Source organism: Peromyscus maniculatus, chromosome 1, assembly GCF_049852395.1.
Source record: "Peromyscus maniculatus bairdii isolate BWxNUB_F1_BW_parent chromosome 1, HU_Pman_BW_mat_3.1, whole genome shotgun sequence".
Lineage (NCBI taxonomy): Eukaryota > Metazoa > Chordata > Mammalia > Rodentia > Cricetidae > Peromyscus > Peromyscus maniculatus.
Window position 1 is genome coordinate 12,911,778 of NC_134852.1, and position 19,765 is coordinate 12,931,542.

Sequence of the window (19,765 nt, forward strand, 5' to 3'; positions counted from 1 at the left end):
TCCTCTGGAGAACCCTGATATAGGAAAGACACCCAGCTGGGATCACAGGTCACTGGTCAAGCCCCTTAGGACTGAGTCAGAAGGGTGTAGGTATTGCTTGCCTTGAAAACCGAGGACCACCGTGGATGCCATGGACATGTGACGCCCACAGAGAGGGTGTTCTCACGGAAGCAGCAGCTCTGCCCCACCCCGTATCCTGTGCCTTGGGGCCCTCAGTGTCCCTCCTTTGCGGGCATTTTCTCATTTGTTTGTGGACACCTCGCTCTCAGCTCCTCCAGGGACAATCTTGCTGGCAGCCGCATCCTCAGACTCTACACATACGTGTTCAGCACTTCTGTCGTTGTTGAATAACTGAATTAACCACCGTCCCCACTTCCCCACACCGTTGGGGGACTCAAGACAGGTGAGGGGAGACTGCTGAATGCCTGCCAGCCCTCAGCCCATGTTAGTGTGCTGGTCCTCAGACCACACAGCCAGCACCCAGCCTGAGCCATTCAGAGACACTGGCGCCCCCTCGTGGAGCATCCCCAAGCCACACGCTAGAGCGCTCGGGTCCTGCCTGCCTTGGTAGAGCAGGCGGATGCTGTGGGCTCCTGGGAGCCCAGGATGAAAGTCAGCGGCTGAGGCTGGGCTGGCAAGAGTACGCTGCCCTAGCCCAGCAGTGGCTCCCCCTGGCCAGCTCTGAGTCTGAGCCTGGATTCCAGCTCTCCAGACGTCTGCACTTCACTCCCTGCAGCTCCTCAGGGAGGAACCCCAGGCCTCCCTTTGGGGGCCCCCGGGAACTGGAGGACAGGACAGCAGCCCCACCCCACCCCAGGCCATCCCCCAAACCCAAGAATGCGTGTCTAGGACGAAGAGACACATGTCTGTATACTCAGAAAGGCAGGGCTTGCCCTGACCAGGACAGAAAGAGTAGATCGTATCTGTGAGGGACATTCAGACCCTCAGAGATGAGAGGGACACATGACAGCGCAGGCCTGCAATCCCAGCACTGTCTTTTTTTTTTTTTTTTTTTTTTTTTTTTTTGGTTTTTCGAGACAGGGTTTCTCTGTGTAGCTTTGCGCCTCTCCTGGAACTCACTTGGTAGCCCAGGCTGGCCTCGAACTCACAAAGATCCGCCTGCCTCTGCCTCCCGAGTGCTGGGATTAAAGGCGTGCGCCACCACCGCCCGGCCCAGCACTGTCTTAAAGAAATAAAAATAAATAAAAACCAAGTCCAAATTCTCCCCAACTCATGATGGGCCTCACCTCCCTCTACACACTCAGGAGCCTCCAGCCACACTGGCCTCCCTAGTTCCCCCAGAGCCCCACCTCAGGGCCTTGGCTGTGCCGATCCTGGTCCTGGACCCCACGCCTTCCTACAGCCTGATTCTGCTCAGCATCCCAGACCTTCCCTGATCGCTCCATGCCCAGTAGCCGCTCAGTCAACAGCACACTTTATTTATATCCCACTTGTTCCAATCAGAAGTTGGGACTTCATCTTGCTGCCCACGCTCTCTGAGGGGTCCATGTTTACACACACACACACACACACACACACACACACACACACACACACACACCCTGCTTGAGCTCCGAGAGGTGGGGATCTTGCCGACTCTGTTTCAGCGTACTAACAGCAAGTCCTGGGCCTGGCCCAAAGTGGTGCTCAGTGGAATTGGGGGACTTTTGAGAGAGCATACACCAGTGTGTGTGTGTGTGGGGGGGGGGGGCAGGAGCAGCCTGTGCTGGGAAGGGAAAAAGGAAAATTCATGGGCAGGGAGTGCAAGGGGTCCTCAAAGCGGACAGAGGTGGCGTCCCTGGGTCTGGGAGCAGAGCTCTGGGCTGTGGTACACCGAGGTAGCCTGGGATTGGTTTATTTTACAGGGTTACAGGTTCTGGGGATGGACCCCGGGGCCTCTTGCATGTCAGGCAAGCGCTCCACCAACTGAGCTATATATATCCTCAGGTCTGTCAAGGGGAGAGAGTTTGAGGTGGGTTTGGACTGGGTCGCGAACAGGTTTCAAAGGGTTCCCCAGCCCTCCCGGATCCCCTGAGGATCCCAGGCACAAGGTGCCTCCCAGCTATCCACCCAGCCCCAGCCTAGAGCCGCAGGCTCTGTGCTTCCCCCGTGGGCATTCTGGGGAGGGGCCAGAGGCTTGGAGAACCTTGGAGCCTGCGTTGGGGTTGGCTGTGTCTGGTCTCCGGGGCCTGGGCCATGAGAAATGAAACCAGATGCCTCCCGGGAAATACCGGCAGCCGGCGTCGGACAGAAACGGTCAGGAGCCACCCAGGGACACGCGGGAGTGAGCAGAATGTCATCAAAGAGGTCGAGGGTTGAGGTGTCCAGGGCAGCTAGGCTCAGGCTGGGGCCGTCGTGGGGCACTTCCATGGGGGCCTCAGCGCAGGCCACTCCCAAGAAGGGGGATGGGGGTGGTGGAGGCGGCCTTCGGGCTGGTCTCTGGGGAGGGGCTTTTTGAGACAGGATGGTGAGGGCCAGGTGCTGGGTGGCGGCTTCAATCTTGGCAAACTGCCTGGAAAGAGAGAGAGAAAGAGAGAATTTCAGCTTTGCCTGCAAAAGACCTCTCTTGGAATTGTTCCTCAATCCCCCCCCGCCCCCCCCCCCCGCCCCTGCTCATTTCCTGGACCCTGCCTTCATTTTCTTCAGTCTGGCAAGTCAGTATGTCTTCCCAGGGAAGCTCTGATTGCAGCAGGGTTGTGCACCGCACATCTTGACAGCGAGATTTATTGCAACCCTATTCCAATACATAAAAGCGAACCGTCTCGGGGAAGAGCGCCCTTCCAATCAATAATCCGAAGTGTGCATCCCACACTTCGGCCGCTCCCTTTGCTTCTCTTGCCAGAAGCTGATCTCTCCTGGCGCCTCGCTCCCACCCCCTCAGCAGTCACACGGATGTGTTTCATGAACGATGGGCTGAACTGTGTCCCCCAAATTCTTTTCTTTCTAAAAATTAAATTTTGGTTATTATTTGAAATAGCTCTTTTTTTTTGCGTTTATTTATTTTGTGTGTGTTTCTCCACCTCCTTCCTGACCCTCTCTCCACACCACACATGAAGGTCAGAGGACAGCTTTATGTGGATTTCTGTTTTTTTTTTAATTTTTTTTGTTTGTTAGCTTGCAAGACAGGGTCTCTCTGTGCGGCCTTGGCTGGCTTGGATCTCGCTTTGTAGATCAGGCTGACCTCGAACTCACAGAGATCCGCCTGCCTCTGTCTCCTGAGTGCTGGGATTAAAGGCGTGTGCCACCACCGCCTGGATTTCTGGTTTTTGTTTTTAAGATTTATTTATTTATTTATTATGTATACAGAAGAGGGCACCAGATCTCATTACAGATGGTTGTGAGCCACCATATCGTTGCCGGGAATTGAACTCAGGACCTCTGGAAGAACAGTCGATGCTCAACCTCTGAGCCATCTCTCCAGCCCAGGATTTCTGGTTTTTAAAAAGGTTTTTTTCTTAATGTATCTGGTTGCCTGTAGAGGCCAGAGGCTTGTGTGCTGAGAACTGAACTCTGGCCCTCTGGAAGAGCAGCAGGGCGTTTTTAACAACTGAGCCGTCTCTTCAGCCCTGCTCCTGATATGCGTCTCAGAAAGTCGGGCTTGGCGGCAAGGGCCCTCGAAGCTGAGCCCCCTAGCGGGTCCACGGCGGTTGATCTGTGTACATTTGTATTTCCGTGGGAGTGAGTGTGGGTCGAGCCGGGAAAGGAGAAAAGGAACACGAGAGGAGACAGGAGCCTCTAAGGAAGAGAGATGCGGAGGTGATAGAACCCCTGTGATGCGGAAGGGCAAAGGCAGTGACTGCGGGCGGCGGGGTGCGGGCGGGAACAAGGCGGATGGGATCCCCACACACAGCGTGTCTGAAAATGCGGTGGGCGGGGCTGGAGAGGTGGCTCAGTGGTTAGCAGCACAGGCCGCTCCGGTAGAGGAGGACCTGGGTTCCATTCCCAGCACAACCATTACATGGAGGTTTACAGGCGTCTGTAACTCCAGTGCCATGGGAGCTGGTGCCCTCTTCTGTTCCCCCGCCCCACCCCGAGGGCACTACATGGCGTGTGGCGCACAGACGCAGAAGCAGGCAAAATACTCACATAAAATAATAAAATAGGCCGGGCGGTGGTGGCGCACGCCTTTAATCCCAGCACTCAGGAGGCAGAGCCAGGCGGATCTCTGTGAGTTCGAGGCCAGCCTGGGCTACCAAGTGAGCTCCAGGAAAGGCGCAAAGCTATGCAGAGAAACCCTGTCTCGAAAAACCAAAAAAAAAAAAAAAAAAAAAAAAAAAAAAAAAAAAAAAATAGCTGGGCGGTGGTGGCGCACGCCTTTAATCCCAGCACTTGGAAGGCAGAGGCAGGAGGATCTTTGTGAGTTCGAGGCCAGCCTGGTCTAGGCAGCGAGATCCAGGAAAGGCGCAAGGCTACACAGAAAAACCCTGTCTCAAAAAACTAACTAAATAAATAAATAAATAAAATAAAAATAAAAAATAAATAAATAAATAAAAATAATAAAAAACAAATGTTTAAAAAAATTAAGAGAAGCCCACAAGGAAACCAGTTACTTTGTATACTAATTTTAAAAACTGAAACTTTCGGCCGGGCGGCGGTGGCGCACGCCTTTAATCCCAGCACTTGGGAGGCAGAGGCAGGCGGATCTCTGTGAGTTCGAGGCCAGCCTGGTCTCCAAAGCGAGTTCCAGGAAAGGCACAAAGCTACACAGAGAAACCCTGTCTCGAAAAACCAAAAAAAAAAAAAAAAAAAACTGAAACTTTCAAAGAGAGGGGAAAAGCCACTCCTGAGATAAAGAGTCTACATACAGGGCTGGTTGGCTGCGTCACACTTCCTGACTGCGGGGCGCTAGAACGCTGCGGACTCAGGCAAATCCCGCCAGGCTAGCTTTAGTTCCCTTACCATCCGCTCATAGCAGGTGTGTGAACCCACACACCTGTGGTCCCAGCACCGGGGAGATGGAGGCCGGAGGATCAAGCATCCAATGTCATCCTCGACCACATATTGAATTTGGAGGCAGCCTGGGCTATATGCGATCCCACGTCAACAAAGTAAAAATTCCAGAGACAGAAAGGAGAGGGAGAGAGGGAGGGAGGGAGAGACACAGAGAGAGAGAATATTAAATAATAACCCAGAACCAGCTGGGCGCGGTACTGCACATACATAATCTCAATTCTCCTGGAGGCTGGAGCAGGAGGACTGGTGGGTGTCTGAGATCAATCTGGCTCACATAACGAGAACCGGGGCATAGAAATTCTCTATCTCAAAATAACAGCACACACACACACACACACACACACACACACACACACACACACACACATTCGAGGAATAATTCCTCCCCCAGGGTTGGGAACGTAGCTCAATTAGCAGAATGCTTGCCTAGCATGCACAAATCCCTGGGTCAAGCAGGGCAGTGGTGTCGCACGCCTTTAATCCCAGCACTCAGGAGGCAGAGCCCTTTGGATCTTTGTGAGTTCGAGGCCAGCCTGGGCTACAGAGTGAGATCCAGGAAAGGCTCCAAAGCTACACAGAGAAACCCTGTCTCGAAAAACAAAAAAATCCAAAACAATCCCTGACTCAGATCCCCAGCAATGAGTAGACTGGGTGTGGTGGTGCACACCTGAATCCCAGCGCTTGGTCAGTGGAGGCAGGAGGATCAGAAGTGCATTCATTGTGAATGAGTGCTCACTCATGAGTTAAGAGTCAAGTGCTCGGTAGATCATGTGGTCCATTTAAGTGTCATGCGATTATAACTGTCATCACCTACCATCATCTTCATTATAGCCACCATTATTATCACCACCATAACCACCATTGTCACCAACATCACTATCACCATCATCCTGATTATCATCACCATCACCATCGTCACCAAAATCACCACCACTGTCATTACAACCATCACCACTATCATCACCGTCACCATCCGGTCTTTACGTCACCACCCTCAATATCGCCACCATCCCGGCTACCCTCAGCCCCAGTGCCTGAGCACGCCCCTTCCCTCACCTTCCCCAAGGCTTTGCTCAAGCCCACTCTCGGTGAGGTTCCCTTGGCTTCCTCCTTTAAAACAATCACACTCCCTCCCATCCCGTTTCTGCCTCCGTAACACTTGCCACCTTCTAACGTAAAGTTTAAAGTCCAGGTAAACACTTAACATAATCATTACTGTTTCGTTTGCTCGGAGATGGGGTCTTGTGCGAAGCCCAGGCTGGACTCAAAATCCTTGTGCAGCAGATGACCTGGAATCCCTGATCCTCTGCCTCACTGAGCTTCGAGGTTGAATCGGGAGGAGGCTGAGGGTCAGGAATTCAGGCCATCCTTTGCTGTGTAACGGAGTCTGAGGCCAGCCCAGGACCCACGAGACCCTTTGCCACCCTCCCCCCAAAGTGATCACTTAATTCTCTGGTGTTGAGGCGTGTGGGATAGTCAAAATCTTTCTACTTCGGAACTCCGGGTCCTCCTGCCTCCACCTCCTGGGTGCCGTGACTACCACGCCCGGCTTTACCCTGTGATGAGGCCGGAACCTGAACTTGGTTCTGCTAAGCAAGGTTGGCACGGAATGGTTTTAGCTTTGTATCATTGCAACTTGAAGTCTAATACTGGAATACGTTATTAACAAACATGGTTATGTTAAACATCATTCCAACCCACACATCTCACTTTATGTTATTTTGCTAATTGGCTATTTATAGTTTTTATACTATGGAAATGACACCATCCAAAAAGTAAAGCTGGTTTTTCTTTTTTTAAAATTTGAGTACAAAATAAAGCAACATAGACAACTTGAAACATCAGCAAGGTGTTTTGGTCCAGGAACTGATAAGGACAACCGGTTTGCCCGGCGTGTGCTGGTACACACCTTCGCACTCACCTTTAATCCCAGCACTCAGGAGGCAGAGACAGGTGCAGCTCTGTGAGTTCAAGGCCAGCCTGGTCTACAGAGTGAGTTCTAAGACAGTCAGGGCTACACAGAGAAATCCTGTCTAAAAAAAAAAAAAGAGAGGGGGGGGGTCTGAGACATGGCTCAGAGGTTAAGAGCCCTTGGTTGCCTGTCCTGAGTTCAATTCCCAGCAACCACATGGCGGCTCACAACCATCTATAATGAGATCTGGTGCCCTCTTCTGGCCTTCAGGCGTACATGTAGGCAGAACACTGTATACATAATAAATAAACCTTTGGTTTTTTTTTTTTTTTTGGTTTTTCGAGACAGGGTTTCTCTGTGTAGCTTTTCGCCTTTTCCTGGAACTCACTTGGTAGCCCAGGCTGGCCTCGAACTCACAGAGATCCGCCTGCCTCTGCCTCCCAAGTAAACCTTTGTTTTTAAAGTTGTTTTTTTCTTTCCTCCCCCTCCTTCCCTGTTTCTTCTTCTTTCTTTTGTTGTTCAAGACGTTTTTCAAAGGAGATTAGGAGCCATTTGGCATTTTGAAGCAAATAAAAAAAAGTGAAAATATTTGATAAATGGGTACTGTACAAGCTGACTGTGAACACCTTTATTCCCAGCACTTTAATCCCAAGCGGGGAGGGACAGAGGCAGGAGGATCTCTGGGAGTTCAAGGCCAGCCTGGCCTACAGAGAGAGTTCCAGGACAGCCAGGGCTACACAGAGAAACTCTGTCTTAAAAACAACAACACAAAAGCCCCCCCCCCCAAAACAAACAAACAAAATAAAAAAGAAAGAAAGAAAAAAGAAGAAGAATCATTTAGAACCGAATCCTTCTATACAACAAAGAACTATTTTTTTGTTTTTGTCTGAGACAAGGTCTTACCCTGTAGCCCTGGCTGTCCTGGAACTAACTCACTGTGTAGACCAGGCTGGGCTCGAACTCAGAGCTCTTTCTGCCTCTGCTGCCTCCGAGTGCTGAGATTAAAGGCAAACAACACCATGCCCAGCCCAAGAACTATTTCTTGATTGGACTGTGACATGCAATGAGAAATGGATTGTATACAACAACAGGCAACGGCCAGCCCGGCAGCTGGACAGAGGAGAAACCCCACAGCACGTCCCAACGCTAACTTGGGGCAAAAAAGATCATAGGTCACTGTTCAGTGCCCTGCAGCCAGTCTGATTCCCTAAGCTTTTTGGATCCCAGCAACACCGTAACATCTGCGACATGTGCTCAGCAAATCCATGAGATGCACCCAGGACTTTGATCTCTGTAGCTGGCATTGGCCAATAGAAAAGGCCCGGCTCTTTCCCTGACCGCTCATCAAACATCCAGTCAAACATCCAGGTTTCAAAGTGGAATGAATTGGGCTGTGAGGTTTTGTCCTGTCAGCCATATTCACCTGACCTCTGGACAACTGGTTGCCACTTTTCAAGCATCTTCATATGTGTTTTTTTTTTTTTAAGGATTTCTTTTTAATTAGATGTATGGTGTGTGTGTGTGTGTGTGTGTGTGTGTGTGTGTGTGTGTGTGTGTGTGCATGTGAGTGTAGTTGCCCATGGAGGCCAGAAGAGGGCTTCAGATCTCCAGCATAGGTGGTGGGAATTGAACTTGCGTCCTGTGGAAGAGCAGTACTCCTCTTAACCCTTGAGCCGTCTCTCTTGCCCCTCCAAGCTTGGATTTTTTTTTTTTTTCTTTTGCATGCCTCGTGGGAATTTTTTTTTTTTTTCCATCACAGGCAATTTATTTTGTTCTATTCATTCACAGTTAATACAGAAAATACTTGGAAACATTTCCATATAATGTTTGACATAGAAATCATCAAATAGAAGTACACAATGTTGACAGGAGGCAGTACATCTATAATTTATAACCCCAAATGTATTCATAAATTAGAAATGGAAAGATCTACAAATGAAATTATGAAGGTTCACCAAAGTCATTTAATCTGTCAGTTTCTCATTTATTTTTATGTCTTAATAATATTCTATTGTATGAATAAGCCACATCTCATCCCTCTCCAGTATTTGATAGCTATTTGAGTTGTTTTAACTTTTTTACTATTAGCAACACACTGCTGTAAACCTTCATGTACATGTTTCATAGGTACACATTTTCAGTAGTTTGAGGATATATTCCTAAGGGTAGAATTGTTGAGTAACAGAGTAACAATGTTTTGCATTTTGACCAACCACCAAACTGTTTTGCCAAAGTGGCACACCATTTTACAATCTCACCAAATCCTTGTTTTTAAGGCTCTGATTTTTGTACAAAAGCATTCAATCAATCTGTCAGACCAAACCAGGAAAAGTAAGCTATAGTTCAGAGCTGTTCTATTCCATTTACTATGCAAAGCCATTCTTGGCGTTTGCAACTCTCAGCCCTTTTGAGTATTCTTGCAGTGTTCACCTTTTCCTCCACCACTTTTTTTTTCTGGTTTATTTCTATCTATTACAAATGTATAAAAAATCCTCCATCAACGCTGCTGATAGAAGCAGAACCTTGAGAAATATACCTTTGGTTTGCCTCAGAAAAGGAACACATATTGCACTGTAAAGTTTATAAAATTGTCGCAAAACATTGTGGTAATGTTACAATACCAGTTTTAAGAGTTCAGTGACTAATGGGGAGCCGATGGGATACATGCAGAACTGTGAAAGCGATCTCACTTAGCCAGCTGTACACGTAGACTGTAAATCTACATTCAGATCAATTCTGAACTAAAACTATCATCTCAGTTTATCTGTTGAGGTCAACCAGGAAACCCTAGAATATACCTTGATTTTTGCAAAAAACAAAATAGGGGGAGGGGTTTCTTCAGCATTTCAGTCCACGAGTAACAGTATCCTAACAGGCAAAGTGTTCTCTCACTGTCAACATAGAATGAACTGCTGCTGGAGGTCAACTTGGGCTTTAATTTGCATTAGCACTTACATGCATAGTAGTCCAAGTTGTTGATCTCATGACTTTAAAAAGTAACTCTAAAAAAGTAAAATGGCCCTTCTTGGAAGACTAAAGAAAGACATTCAGCCACAGTTGTAAAAAGTCTCATCAAAACAATATACCCTTTTATGAATTATGCCTCAATTAAAAAAAAAAGTAGCCCCAAATAAGAAGCAGCTCTGAAAAAGAAAATATAACTTAAGATATTTGAAAAAAACAAGGTGAATACAGGTTCAAAAATAATTAAGATACATTTTCTTAAGGCTACCTAGAATTAGGCTTTAAAGAATTCTACCATTTCAAGTTTACCACTAGCTACTAGATACCCATTTACAAACAAGATGTTCACTTTTTTTGTTCCTTTATCAAAAGAAAAATCTACCTTCAGACTATGAGGGTGGTGATGAGGAGGGACTAGAAAACAAAATTCAAACAATCCCATGCAAATATCACATTTTTCAAATGGAAGAACTCCAAACTGCACTAGAAGTTCCAATCACTAAGACACTTTCCATTGAAATGATTTGAGTACAACTACATGGCACCAAGGTTTAGGCCTAATATAGGCCTGACAACCAAGTCCCTGTTCTCTGGAAGAAAAGCCTCAAAAGTCCCACTCAATTCCACATAACAATACTTCAAAGATCAATTAGGTTTTCCTTTCCTTAATATTTTTGTTTTCGACTTCTAATCTTAAAGACTAGATTAAAACTTAGCTCATTTCCCAGAAGGCATTGCTTCCCTTTGCTCCATGAAAGAGTCCACCAAGAACTCTTCCTCAAAACCATCTAGCCCCCAGCCTCCAGCCTGTGCTTGTGATCTTTCTCAACATCAGCTTGACCAAGCTTGGATTTTTACACTACAGGAATAATAATAATAAATAACCCTTATTTCTCTTTGGTAAAAATGTGTTGATTGTTATGGTTCCTATTTTGAATAAAAAAGATGTGTTTATTTTTACACACACACAACATACAGCATACCTAATTAAAAATATTTTTTTTTTTTTTTTTGGTTTTTCAAGACAGGGTTTCTCTGTGTAGCTTTGCGCCTTTCCTGGGCATAACATCCTTTATACACAGCTTCAGTTCTGTTCTCGTGCCTAGCTCCTTTCTTGCCTGATTTCTCTCTGTATTTATCTACTGTGCCCTCTAAGTTCTATCTTAATTCTCTCATCTTATTCTGCCTCATCTAGGTCCTTCTCATCTCGTTCTTACCCAGCTAGTACTTCCCCATCTGGCTCTTCCTCATCTTTCATCTTGTCCTCAAGTTCTCCAGTCTTCCTCTCCGCCTCCTTATATCTCTAAGTCCTCCCAAATCTCTGAGGTGTTCAGTTATAAACCCAAGCAATAGTGATCCTCTGCCAGAGCAAGGTCACCAGGCTTGAATTCCTACAGGGTCATAAAGGCAGGTAAGAGTTTTCCTCAGGCAGTGACCACCAGGCTTTCTTTTACAACCTGAAGATGGAGTGGTTGAAGGAGGAGGTCAACTGAGAGCTGATGATTGGTTAGTGTATCAAGAAGGGGATCTGTGTGCTCAGCCTACATTCCTAGAGGTGGTTAGGTAAGAAGTTAGGAGTCTATTAGTAAGGCTGTAAGAAAGGAGGGTCTCACCGTAAATTGCACAGGAAATAAAGCTATCTGCCTGACCTAGGAGACAGTGTTGTTTTGTTTGGCCTTGGATGCTTAAGTCTGTTCTTAGAGAATACAGTGGTATCTCTGATAAGATACTTTCATCCCTCTGGGGATGGTCCTGATGCTGCTAATGACAGAAATTACAGGGAGGCTTGAACTGGGGTTCTGGATGTGCATAGCTGTCAGTGTAGAATGTTATCAAAATACTCCATTAGTAGTGGGGAAACGGTGCCCAATAAATGATGGAAAAGCTACAACAGCACACAAGAAACTCATAGCAGAAAAAGGCTGATAATCAAAAGCCAAATATCACCACGGCCCCTTGAGCCTCAGCTTGACCTCTGGAAGGCCCTTGGCTTCTTCCAGGTATTAGCTTTGTCATCATCAGCTGAAATCCTACTTTATATGTTTTTGTGGCTTGTAGCACACCTCCCCATCAGCCATCAGCCCCCCACTTGGGGGCCCACAGAGGCTCCTTAGTGAGACCTTACTCAGGGTCAGAGAATCTGGCTTTGCTTTACCCAGCAGGGCTGCATAAGGAGATGATTTGGCCACACGCGTGTTAACCAGGTGTTTGGAAGGGTCTACACTTGGCTGTGTGGTGTGCTTTGATCTTGCAAGGAGGAGGTCTTTTGCCTCTCTCTTTGGCATATTATAAAAAGCCCTGTTGAATAAAGCTCTGGGCATGACTGGATATTGATCCAAGACCCTCCCAAAGCTATGCTGTATCTCTCTCTCTCCCTCTCTCTCTCTCTCTCTCTCTCTCTCTCTCTCTCTCTCTCTGTTTTTCGAGACAAGGTTTCTCTGTGTAGTTTTGGTGCCTGTCCTGGATTTCACTCTGTAGACCAGGCTGGCCTCGAACTCACAGAGATCCGCCTGTCTCTGCCTCCTGAATGCTGGTCTTATGGTCTCTGTCTTTCTTTCTACCTAATACTTTCTCATTCCTCTCTCCTCCACCCAAAAACTCTTCGAAAGGTGGGAGAAGGTTGGAGCTGGACTCCCACAAGACCTCACTGTGCAGCCCAGGATGGCCTTGAACTTCATATATAGACCAGGCTGGCATGCAACTAGCAGCAATCCTCCTGCCTCAGCCTCTGGAGTGTTGGAGTTATAGGCATGTGCCACCACACCGGATCAGTGTTCACTGTCTTGTACAACCTATACTTGTAATTAGCTCTGGGACATTCGTCCTCTCCAAAGGGGACCTCTTACCTGTTACCACTGCCTCTCTGCTGGTGTGTGCCTGGCATCTTTGTGGGGCTTCTGTCTTCATGGGATCCGGCTGGACAGCTGAAATCCACTTTCTCTTAAATCTTCTTTTCAAGGTACACCCACACGGTGGTGCCATATCCTCTCGTTTGTTTATTTATTCACTAATTTATTTTTGAGGCAGAATCTTATTACCTAACCTGGCTTGCCTCCCCCCCCCCCCCCCCCCCGAGACAGGATTTCTCTGTGTAGCTTTGGTGCCTTTCCTGGCTTTTGCTCTGTAGACCAGGCTGGCCTCGAACCCACAGAGATCCGCCTAACTCTGCCTCCTGAGTGATGGGATTAAAGGCGTGTGCCACGGCTGCCTGCCTGGCCCTGGCTGGCCTCTTACATGCTACAGCAAACTGGCTGCAAACTCAGCAATCCCTCTGCCTCGGCCTCAGGAGTGTTAGGATTACAGTCTTGTCACACAAAGCCTGGCTCGTATATTTATTGATTCCGGCCATTTCTTACCATCTGCCTCCCCACGGGGACTTCCTTGGCCTTGCTCTGTGATGGGTGCTGACTCCAGCGCACATTAAATGCACGGTAAATGCACGCTAAATGGTGCTGAATTCAGCCTAGGGGTCTCCTGGCGTCCACCCGGTGCTTCCCCCCCACCCCGACCCCGCACCCCTCCTCACCTGCAGATCTGGTTATGTAGAAACCTCCGGTGGTTGGGCCTGCGCTTGGGGGGCCTGGTACGCCTGGGCTGCAGGGCCCGAAGCATGTGGGCCGAAGCCCCGCTCACAAAGGCGCACAGCTCTCGGGGCCCTGGCTCGGAGACCCCAGGAGCCGCAGGGAAGCCAGGGTGCATGGCTGGTTGCTCTGGAGTTACAATGCAGATCAGAAATCGCCCCTCAAATCAGAGATGGGACAGGAGTGTGTGGTCTCAAGGTCTGGCATTGCAGAATGAGAAGCCACCCCGTCTCACCGCGATGACTGCAGGTGAGGGGCTGTTATAGGACCGCCAGGGCGGGGTGGGGAGGGGACTCTCTACGCATCTCCTACATGCCCAATTAACACATAGTTGGGCCTGGGATATAAAACAGGGGCGCGTGGGTGCGGAGGCAGAGAAAAGCTCCTGGAGATAGCCAATTAAGGGGACAAAAGCCTCTTTAGCAAGGCCAAGGCAAGCGCAGAGTCAACCGGGAGCGATTAATGTCGAGGGCTTTTAGAAGGAGACTTGGGGAGGGGGTGACTGGTGGTTGGAAGAAGGGTCCGGTCTCTGAGAAGGGTGTCAAGCGCCTCCAGGTGTGAGTCAAGAGCTCCACATCAGCCCATCAGCCCCAGGTTCACCCCACTCCAGGGCCTACTTCATTGTTCGGGGGCCAGAATCATTAAGGAGAAATTGATGCCTCGGGTCTCTGGGCTGCAAGAGGAGCCGGCTTCTCAGGGGCTCTGGCTGCTGAATCCTGAGAATGATGCTGTGGGTGAGCAGGGGACCAGGGTAGAGTTCCGAGAAGTGGGGAGAAGAAAACACTGCTGGGGTCCCCCCCCGGGGGGGTTGGTTTAAAGATTTATTTTTATGCGTGTATGTCTGTTGTGAGGGTGTGTGCGTGCCAGTGCAATTTCGGGTAGAGGGTATTGGGTCCCTTGGAGATGGAGTCACAGGCAGCTGTGAGTTGCCTGACGGAGGTCCTGGGGACCTGGGGTTGGCTCCTGGTGTTGAGAGACAGAATCAGCCACTTGTGGCAGGGGTCTGTATTGGGGACAGCCAGGGTCTCCATCTCTCTGGTGCCTCTAGTTATCTTAGAAGTCTTCCTAAACTGAGCAGTGGTGGCGCACGCCTTTAATCCCAGCACTCGGGAGGCAGAGGCAGGCGGATCTTTGTGAGTTTGAGGCCAGCCTGGTCTAAAGAGCGAGTTTCAGAACAGCCAAGGCTCCGCGCGCGCGCGCGCGCGTGCGCGTGCATGTGCGTGTGCGTGTGTGTGTGTGTGTGTGTGTGTGTGTGTGTGTGTGCATGTGTGTGCGTGCGCACATGTGCTTGTGTGCATGTGTGTGTGCACGTGTGTGTACGTGTGTGTGTGAGTGTGTGTGTGTGTTACCAGCTAGTGATGCACATACAGGTATTTTCTCTGCTGATTTAAAGAATTAAAAGCCAGGATGGAAAGGTTTACCCGATCTCTTGAGGCATCCCAGAAGAAACCATCATGATACAGGGGAGGGGAAATCAGGGTCCCCTCAGGGTGTTCTTAGTTTCATTAATAAAAGAATTAAGACTTATATGGAAGCCTTAGGACAACTTATCAGGGTTTATAAAGGAAAACCCCAGGGCAAGCAAGTTGTACATCTGACAGTTGCCAGGAGGAGGATGGAGAAGATGATCATGGAGGTCAGCCACTGGACTGCAGGTAGCCACACAGCAGGAACAAGATTTTTAGAAAAAGACCAAGGAAGCCCAAAGCCAGAGAGCACACTCAAGCTCTGAATCTGATGGGAAAAGAACAAAAATATAGTTAGTTACACTTTTTTAAGGAAAGATACACAGACTGGCTGAACCTCACGGTGGCTCCTGGGACCGCAGCAGTGGGCGAGAATTCTGGGAAGGAAGAACATATTATCTTAAGGTGAACCTGCCTCCCTAGACCTTAAGGAAGGAGACAATGGCTGTCTCTGCCTCCAGATACAGTCCGTTCTTTGCAAATCTTCGTGGGTGGGGAAGGCTGGGATTCCTCTGTAAGGAGTTGCTGGATGTGTACTCTCAGGTCTCTGGAGAGTAGAATGAAAGGCTCAGGCTCCAAGGGCCAGCCAGGGGTCACCGCTGCTGTAGCTAGGACGGCACTCTTGCTAGCCCAACTCCAGAGGCTGACTTGGATTTCTAGTTCCTAGGAGCCAAGAGAAACATCCACCTGCTTTCCCATCCGGTCTGAGCACACACAGCGTGATGCTTGAGGATGTTCCACCAGGGGGCGCTAATGTTCATGCTGATGTAGGGAGGTCTGGCTAAGGGGCCCCTTTTCCTCCTGTCCCATTTTGTGTGAGAATCTCCCAGGGTGGGGACCAGCTTCATGGAGTGTTTGTTGAAGTCCTGCACATTCACATGTACTGCTGAGAATTCACTAGGCCCTCTTTTCGCTGTCCGAGGCCCTCATTGTAAATATGGCAGCTGGGATGGGAAGGTGTCCTGGCGGTCAGGAGCCAAGGAATACTACAAATTCAACCATACAACAAACGTCATTCAAGAGATTTATTGGGGGGTTGGGGATTTAGCTCAGCGGTAGAGCACTTGCCTAACAAGCTCAAGGACCTGGGTTTGGTCCTCAGCTCTGAAAAAAGAGAGAGAGAGATTTATTGGGAAGGAAGAACTCGGGAGGATGGTGAGAAACAGCAGCAAACTGAACAGGGTACAGACCTTTATATAGGGTTTCCTGGGGTGGGGATGTGGAGCTTGCCAGGGTGGCTTGGGATTGGTGGATTTTTGTGGTCTGAATCTGGGGCAAGCTCAGGGATTGGTGGTGAGATTTCAAACCCTGGTCCTGGAGGCAAGTCAGGGCCTGGGTGTTTTTCCTTGGCCCTTTTCACCCTATGCTCACAATGGTGTAGGGGAGTGAATTCAGGAATTCCACACTCACTAAAGACTTCATGTGCAGAGCCCCAGGATGCAGTGGCCAGCAAGACAAGCATGGTCTGTCCCTGTCTCTCAGGATCTGAGAGGGAGGTGTCTACAAACAAGCAAATGAAAAAATGCCAGCTCAGGTGGAGCCCCAAGGGCCCCTCCAAACCAGACAGTGACAAGAAAATGGTGTGTGTGTGTGTGTGTGTGTGTGTGTGTGTGTGTGTGTGTATGTGTGCATGTGCTGCTTCCGTGAGGATGCCCTCCATGAGGGTGTGACCGGCCCTCACTCTGCGATGCACAGGGCTGAGGTCTCACTGAGATTCTAGTACTCTTACAGAGTCACAAGGGAGAGTTAATTCCTTGTATCTATGGGACCCCTGGTCTTCACAGTCAGCAGGGCCTCTGACTTGTAGACCCAATCTTAAGGGGGCCTTGACTGATGACATATGATCCAAGACAGGGCATCCTTCCTACATTAAGGTTCCTCAGAGGGCTGGAGAGACGGCTCAGTGGTTACAAGCACTGGCTGCTCTTCTAGACGACCTGGTCCCAGCAACCACATGGTGGCTCCCAACCATCTACAGTGGGATCTGATGCCCTCTTCTGGCATAAGGGTGTAGATGCAGATAGAGCTCTCATATATATATAGATATCTATATCTATATATATATAGATATATAGATATAAAATAAATAACAAATTCTTAAAAGAAAAACAAGGTTCCCCAGAGAAACAGGATCAATAGGATCAAGTATGTAATCCTTCCGCTGATCTATCAATCATTCTAGAAAGACGTGAACAGATAGATATCTCAACATAGTTGTCTTTCTCCAGGAAGAGATTTTAAAAGAACTAGTTCATGAGATCATGGAATGAAATGGAAAACCAGTGGTTTGGATCCATTCCCTCACCCACCACATAATGTGTGGTCTTCCTTTCCAGCTTTAGTTACACATAATCACTCTTGTTCTTCAAATATCACACAGAAATTTCCAGAAATAAACCATTCATTTTAATCCACGTGCCGTTCTGAGTAGTCTGACAAAATCTTATGCATCCACTCCTCATTGTTCGAAGACAAATTCTTTGTCTAGTGTGTCCATGCTGTATATGCTACCCCCCTGTTAATCACTTAGGAACCATCTCAGTTATCAGGACAGCCCAGTATCAGAGTGCTGGTGTTCCTGTAACCCTTATTTCACCTGCTGAGAGTGGAGCCAGGCTATAAAAAGGCAAACTCATCTGAGAGACTTTCCTCTGAAAAAACAGCACATCTGTCTCTTCAGGGACATCTCCATCACCCTGGTGTCTCCACTACAACCTAGGGTTCTCCTTCATAGCTTCATGGGTTGTCCATTCAAGGGCTCCATGGAGGAAATCTGTCCCTGCCACACACTGCCTGGTCTTCCAGGCTCTTCTCTGGCACCTGGTGCAAGCCTGCATGATGCTGTAAAGCTGAACGAGTGCTCTTTCCATTGTTTAGGGGAATGTTTCCCCAGGCTTAGTCGTGTGGGCAGTCAGAGGCCTCTGCAGCTGTGGTAACAGGGGCCCAGCTCCCTCTCAGAGTGGCAGAACTTGATCTCACAGACCTGCAGAACACAGGAGTTGTGGAGTCGAGCCAGCGGAGTGGGCTGAGTACCACCTAGATGGGGACGGTCAGAAACTCCTACTTCAAGACGCACCTGCGGCCTGCCGTGCAGATGTGGCCTGTGTCTAGTCCCAGCTTGGGGCTGGGAAGAGGCACCCCGATTCTCCTCACCTCATCTCATCCTTTTCTCCCACCTGCACACCCCAGTAGCCCCTGTGACACCCCACAAACCCAATAATGGTTTGGTCCACAGCCACATCAACGTTTATTCGGAGTCTGGGTCCCAGTCTGTGACACTTCTTTGCCCTTTGGTTTCCACCTCGTGAGGGGAACCTGAGCAGACTCCCTCATCTGCCTCTCCTCAGTCGACCCCATGCCCACACCCCTTCCAGCACTCAGAGTTCATTAGCATTTCCAGGACCAGTTCTTTAAGCAGGAGGCACAGCACCCCTCCCCCACCACAGGGCACCCCTCCCCCCCACAGGGCACCCCTCCCCCACCACAGGGCACCCCTCCCCCCCACAGGGCACTCCTCCCCCACCACAGGGCACCCCTCCCCCACCACAGGGCAGGCCTCCAGGTGGACTCTTGCGATTCAGAGAGGAGGGAAATGATGCTCCTCCCATCTTAAGTCAGGGTCTGGAGTCCAGCAAGAGGGGGTTCTGGCCTTGGAAGAGGCCCAGCAGCCCGCTGTCTGGGACTGGCTCCTTGATGATCTTCTGGATCTGCAGGCAGAGGAGGTCTGGTCAGAAGTCAAGAACTGCCCATCTCCCTGGTCCTCCTGGCAGCCTTCCCCAGCCAACCACTCTCCTGGAAAGTTTTCCTGGGGGCTGGAGAGATGGCTCAGCCATTCAGAGCATTTTCTGTTCTTGCAGAGGACCTGGGCTCAGTTCCCACCATCCACACAGCCGCTCACAACTCTCTGTAACTCCAGGTCCAAGGGATCCCATGCTCTGTTCTGGACTCCTGGGGCACTGCTCTTCCAGAAAAAGCTGTTTTGGGAAATGTTTTCCCAGGTTTAGTCATGTGGGTGGTCAGAGGCCTCTGCAGCTGTGGTAACAGGGGGTCCAGCTCCCTCTCAGGGTAGCAGAACTTTGTTTCAGAGGCCTGCAGAACACAGGAGTTATTGGGCCATGGGGGCTTTCACTAAGGTGGGAGAGAAACGCCTGGAAGACTAGGCAACGTGTCTCAAGGAAGACCTTGAGTGAACAATGCATGAGGTGAAGTTTAAGTTGTGCTGGAAACCTGAGGAGGTTGAAGACACCAAGAATGTACAACATTTGGTAAAGGCAGTGGCATGCAGAGGAACAAACCTAGACTGAGGCCGTGTGTGCTGCACCAATGCCCACGTGGACTCATGTGCCCCATGCTGCCACTGCAGATACAGGAGCTAAGGTTCGCCCTGTTGGACTTGGGTTTTGCTTTGGTCCAACCTTTTTTTTTTTTTTTCCCTCAATCTTTCCACGCCTTCATTTTTGGCATGGGGGTGTTTACTGTGTCTTTGTAGATCAGAATGCTGGAACTTTCATTTTGACTTTACAGGGTCCCACAGCTAAGGGACCGCCTCCAATCTTGGGAGAGACTTTGAACTTAAAAATAGATTTATTTATTCTCGTTTTTTTGGTATGGGTGTTTTGCCTGCAGTTATGTCTGTGTTCACGTGCCTGGTGTCTCTCGAGGTCCCTTGGCACTGGAATTATAGACAGTTGCGAGCCATCATGTGGGTGCTGGGAATCAAAGCCAGATTCTCTGCAGGAGCAGCCAGTGTTCTAAACACAGAGCCACCTCTCCAGACCTCTTAATTTTTTTTTTTTAAATTAGCAGTCATCCAGATGGCTCAGTGGGTAAAGGTGCTTGTCATTAAGTCTGAAAACCTGAGTTCGGCTGGGCGGTGGTGGCGCACGCCT

General features: G+C 49.2%; 1 protein-coding gene across 1 annotated transcript; it reads right to left on the reverse strand.

Moving 5' to 3' along the window:
- Positions 1-1,597: 1,597 nt before the first annotated feature.
- On the reverse strand, positions 1,598-14,024 carry C1H19orf85 (chromosome 1 C19orf85 homolog). The gene is made up of 2 exons (XM_042270953.2): positions 13,356-14,024; positions 1,598-2,512 (listed from the first exon to the last, which is right to left on the reverse strand). The coding sequence occupies exons 1-2, from the start codon at positions 13,526-13,528 to the stop codon at positions 2,002-2,004; spliced, it is 684 nt and encodes a 227-aa protein (XP_042126887.1). The 5' UTR covers positions 13,529-14,024; the 3' UTR covers positions 1,598-2,001.
- Between the last annotated feature and the right edge of the window lie 5,741 nt (positions 14,025-19,765).